Below are 5660 nucleotides of genomic sequence, written 5' to 3' on the forward strand. Positions count from 1 at the left end.
TGCGGAAATCCATATTTGCAGTTAAGTTCTTAAATGTTGTGTCATAACTCTCAGAAATGGAGCTCTACCTTGGCTGCATTTAAAACTAAAGAATGATTGAAATCAGCAAACATGAGGAAGATAAGCAAATTGTAAGTTCAGTGCAGATGATGTACCTGCTGACAAATTTCACAGATGGTGTCCTCTTTTTAGTTGCACCAGTGCTGTACATACTTTTGATGAGCATACTACCAAACACAAAAGATTAAAAAAAATGAGGAAGAGCCAGAAAATCACTTAGAACTCTCAGACAACACAAAGAACAAAGTCTCTACCTTCAACCTGTCGCAACAAAAGCATGGGATTTCGGGATTCCCAGCCTCGTCCTTCTCCTGCCAGATTCTACTTTCGCCCTGCTGGGATTTTAGTGATGGTGGCTTTGTGGAGTGATCTTTGTGATGGTGGTGATGCTACTGAACATGGAAAAACTGGTTTTGGATCAGTAGCGATGAGCTGGTTCCATTCGGATTTGCCCAAACCAGCGCCGAGTCTCTCAATGTTCGTGTGTGGAGAGCAAAGAACACAACCAGCATGTCTTTGATTCCATGGCAGCCAGGAGCATTGCGCCATGGAACTTACAGCCGGATAGGAGATACCAAACAAGGAGAATTCTAACTCAAGAAACTTTGCCACACTCAGCAAGGGATGAGTAATTCCCACAGTCGACTTGGATGCATAACTCCATGCAATCTCAACAACATCAAATGAGAAAGAGCGAGCATGACAAGGAAATCGATGACAAGGGAAAGAAAGAGTACACATGCCTCAAGTGGTCATCAGGGAGAGAGCAACAGGAGTGAGAGAAGACCGGACTCTTGCTGTGTAGCATTTAAAAGGCTGAAAAACAGAGGTGAGGCATCAGACACCAAGGAAAAAAAGAAAGAAAGAATGATCGAAATCAGCGAATATGAGCAATGTAAGAAAATCATAAGTTCAGTGCAGATGACGTTACCTGCTGACAAATCTTGCAGATGGTGTTTCCTTATCCTTATTCCCAGTGGGTACATTGGGAACCGAGAACTATTCCAAGCTGCAGTGCTCCTGGCCTCATGGAATAAAAAATGTTCTGGTTTCTATTGAGATAGAGAACACCCTTGATGGAATAAAATAAATGCATTTAGTGCCATTATGTATCAGTTGCTAAAAGAATGTGGAAGTTATTTGGATATGATTTACATGGGAGATCACATTCAATTGAAAGATTAGATGTGCACTTACCAAATATACACCATAGAAACACATATGTATCTACTGTGAAAGGGGGCCTCACAAGCACTAGAAACAGACATCTTATTGGAAGGTCAAAAGTTTCATCATAGAAACCAAAGCAAATCTCTTGTGTTGCCCTTACTTCAATGAGGGCCACAATTGTTTTTAAACATGAAGACTGGTAGATAGTGGAAAGAGCTTTTGGCCAGCAGTGGAGAATCAGATAAAAAAAACTTGAACAACAACTTAAGTTTTTTGAGAAGATAAAGTACTTTTGCCACTAACTCCTCTGGAGCCGGAGGAAGAAGATAAAGTTGCAATCTTTTTTTGCCACTAATACAAGATTAAATTTTATTATTTCAACCAATGCATTTGCATCAAGGCAGCAATAACAATGTTGCCAAAAGTTCAATAAATGTGAACATTATATAGCAGATAGCACCGAGAAACCCTAGTGTGAGAGATCATGAAGTGCATGGATGATGAGATCAGAAAGGTCAAAGAAAAATTGAAAGAGGAACTAGTGTTGCGTGTGACAAATATGGATTCAAAGCCTGGTGCTCTGACCAAGAAGTTCTCTGTCACAGATGACAGAGAAATACTCGAGGCAATTGCATCACACTGAGTTTCAAGTTTACTAGATTCATGTTGTGCCCATCTGAATTCGTTTGTAAAATTCCTGGACTACACTTTCCCTGAGACAAATGAGAAACAGTAAGTGTATTTTCCTTTTGATAAAGCATTTTAAACACCAAAATATTCTGTAGGTCATTGATTGTTTCGGATGCATGCTTCCTGGATGGTGGAGTATGGAAGCACACACACACAAACCCTATCCTTCAAGATATGAAAGAGGTAAGTCCGTTTCTTGGTTTTTATTCTAAAAAACTGCTACAATTGAACTTGCCAAGGACATAAACGAGTTCAGGAGTCCATGGAAAAGGTATTTTCACGTCTAAACCAGTTTATTCAGATTGTTCCCTTTGATAGAGGGAGAGACCTCAAAAAAGGCTGCCATAAAAGAGGTGTACATCAAAGAAATCAGTGACCACTCTTACAGGTGGTCCTTCCGTGCAAGAGTCACACACAAGAACAAGCTGATACATTTCAACACGAAAAGATCTGGATGCATAATGTCATTCGACATTGTCTATATCCAGGGAACAGAGATCAGAATTATTGGTTCCAACAATTGTGCCCTGGCTTTGTCAGATAAGATTGTACAAGTGTATTCATTTTCTGGTAGTGGTGGAATACGACATTCCAATCAGGCATACACTCCATATGAAGCAACATGGGAGATTCAGGCTAACAAAGGTATGGAGTTTACAGCCCTGGATGAGGATGCAACATTCCCAAGAATCATCCTGGCAAAAACAAGCATCTTAGATGTGTGTCAGAAGGAAAGGGACTCTTTTGTCGATGTGGTTGGTATTGTAATATGGATCCGTACAATTACTGTAACATCTTGTGAGAGTGGATCTTTTGTGAAGAAGAGGAACATTGTGTCTAGGTGATGATTTGGGCCATAGTGTTGATCTATGTCTGTGGGATTTAAAAGAAGAAGAAGAGGGGCTCATATATACAGGAGCAGATAGAGAGTGGAGTTCAGCCAATAATATGTGTCAAGGGCGGAAAGGTACCAGACTACAGTGGTAAATCACTTTCAGTAATTGGTGTGAGCACCATTCTTAGTGAACCGGAAACGGAAGCAGTGGCTGATTTGAGAGAATGGATGACAGTTATCTGTAGCAAGATAGGAATAGAAATGATAGCAAGAAAAATGTTAGAGAGCTCTTCCAGAATTTGCAAAGGGATTTGATTTTGAGCTTCTCACATTTTCAAAATCTATGAGGAAAAAAGAAATTTAATACAAAGTTAGAAGTGCACAAAGATTTTTCTACTACTCCCCGCGAACAATAGCACATGATTCTCAAGTGGACAATAAATGACAAATACATCAATAGTTTCAGAATTCAGCATGTTATGATGAACAAACACATAGTCCACCAGTAAATACAGTCATTTATAGTTCGACACACATTGCTTGCAGATGCAAAACCAGCCATTCATTAGCAAAAATCCCATTAACATGCCATCCCATTAACTGCTCTTACCTCCAAAATGCCCAAATAATATACCAAATTGAGGAATATGATTAAGCATGTGTTGAATAATCCTTTTAAGCTTTGAGTCCAAGCTTGTATTCTATTCCAGTAAACCGTTTAAAAAATAGTGTTTAGTTGCAATCACAAAGGAAGCACAAAATAAACAAACCAAATGCCTATTACATATTGAAGAGCTTAAGCAAGTTTTTAATAAATTGTTCTCTTTAGGATTAGCTATCCCAGTGGAGCTGGGTTCCCTGTTAGTATATATTTAAAAGAGCAAGGGCCCTATATTCCAATCTAGATTCGCATCTAATAAGAATGGTTGGGATAGTGACACATGTGAAAAAAAACAGTTATATATGGCATTTCACAAGTTTTAGGTTTTGTAGGATGTGAGGTTTCAGTCAAATTCCTCATCAGAGTCAGATGTGAGGCTTTTTTTTGGAGCACCAACATGTTGATGTATTCTAGGTAATCAACCGCTTGCTTAATTCCAGTCCTTTGAAAATATTGAGAACATTTAAAGAAAAATTACTTGACAGGAAAGCAAGAACATTGTCAAAAAGAAGTTACACCAGATCAAAGGATTGAATACAACACTGAATGGCCTTCTATGCACCGAGGATAGCCTCTCAAGCCTTTGAATTTCAGAGTTTGATCAATTGCAAGTCTGCTTCTCTTTTCAGAAAAAAAAAAGCAATTTTCCAAACAGGACAAAACCGCGTTTTTTCCAGACAGTATTGAGGAATAATCGTGATCGGAGAGATAAGTTCTTGAGTTCTTAGAAATGTTTAAGTTTTCGGAACTGAGTTCTTAGAAACTTGATTCTTTTGTCTAAAACTTTTTTTGCAATACTTAATAGGTGTACAACTTGATGGGAGTGAGTACATATAAAAAATTCGTCAGAGACTCTTGGAGAGAACAGAACAAGAAGGTGCCAAAGTGGTTAGTGTTTTGCTGACATAGTTTTTGCTGCGTAATTCTAACACTAATTTACTTCCCAAGGTTTGCACGACTGCTGCCAGTGTTGATGAAGCTGTTCGAGGCCTTCCTGATGCAAGCTGTTGGAAGTTTGTAACCCACCTCTATTGTCTCCCATCTCCCAAATGGTTTCCTGAGTATGGATTCTTGGGTTTTGTTGTTGAACTGCAACGACATCATCGTCACGGTCGGAAAGAGCCTTTGGAAAACAAGAATATAACTCGAGGTTAATATTTCCTAGCTAAGCACTGAGATTCAAGTGAACCTGGATGATAATTTTCTACAATAGCATAACATGGACCATCTAGTGTCTGTATAAGTATGAGTCATGGTAATTATCCTGTTTGACACTACTTTTAGAGTTCTCTCAAGTTGACAATATCTACAATGCAGATAAAGTCTTGAGCTCTAGTCTTCATCATCCTCCCTTATCCACAAAACGAGTTCCTTCTGATTGAGTTTATTCAAAAGAGGTGGTGCCTCCTGAGGATCCATGCATACCTCATCTGAAACTGGCAAAAGAAAATGGCGTCAATAAGAAGTACACGAAGAACAAAAAAGAGGAAGATTTACCTACTGAAGTGTGATGGCCATGTCTTGCAGCCTTTGATTGTAGAAGTCTATCTTGTGAGCCCAAACACAACTGCATATAATATGGTTGAAGCACAGCTGATTAACCATGCATTTGGGACTTTTTTTAATAGTTAGGATTATGCCAGGAATGAATTCATAGGTGCCACTCTCTTAACATCAAGGTTACAATCTTGACAATCAAGACTCAGGAAGAAGTGGCAGTTGCCACCATGTAGGAGTAGTTAAGGGAGAGAGTTAACACTTGATCCCTATCCCTATCTCTATCGTATTCTGGCCTATTATCAATGTACATCCATGCCAGATGCACTGGGCCTGGGTTGGAACTCAAGTCATCATGTTGTTTCGCACTGCAGGCAGGTACTCCACATTCAAATGTATATATAGCCGCAGATACCACCTACTCAAAAATAAACTGGACATAACCATAAAGGAAGTGCATAGAAAGAAAATAGGCAGCTAGCCTCTTTCCACACTCTTTCATAAAAAGATTTGCAGCTAGCCTCGTCCCACATTTTTCTTTCCAACGGAGAAATATTATGAAGTGTAACAGTTTCAGCTCCATTAGTTAGGTCACCATAAGGTAATTTGTGAGCTATGCTGTCGTTGTCATTTGTGTCGTGCTACTTTTTAGTAAAAAAGAAGTGCAGAGAGTCGGCGGAACATCTTAAAATGATGAACCCGCAGGTACGAAGAAGAAACAAGAAAAAAAGAAAGATACATCATCAT

General features: G+C 39.1%; 1 protein-coding gene across 1 annotated transcript in view; it reads left to right on the forward strand.

Annotated features, from left to right (window-relative positions):
* The first annotated feature begins 337 nt into the window (after positions 1-337).
* The window catches only part of LOC9663332 (alpha-mannosidase 2), a 9600-nt gene continuing 4277 nt past the window's right edge, over positions 338-5660 (forward strand). The window contains exons 1-6 of the mRNA XM_002993435.2: positions 338-537; positions 1741-1855; positions 2016-2103; positions 2239-2675; positions 2810-2989; positions 5236-5291. Coding sequence (XP_002993481.2) covers positions 338-537; positions 1741-1855; positions 2016-2103; positions 2239-2675; positions 2810-2989; positions 5236-5291 — 1076 coding nt within the window. The remainder of the gene's footprint in view (positions 538-1740; positions 1856-2015; positions 2104-2238; positions 2676-2809; positions 2990-5235; positions 5292-5660) is intronic.

This window comes from Selaginella moellendorffii, unplaced genomic scaffold, assembly GCF_000143415.4.
Source record: "Selaginella moellendorffii unplaced genomic scaffold, v1.0 SELMOscaffold_159, whole genome shotgun sequence".
Taxonomy (NCBI): Eukaryota; Viridiplantae; Streptophyta; class Lycopodiopsida; order Selaginellales; family Selaginellaceae; genus Selaginella; species Selaginella moellendorffii.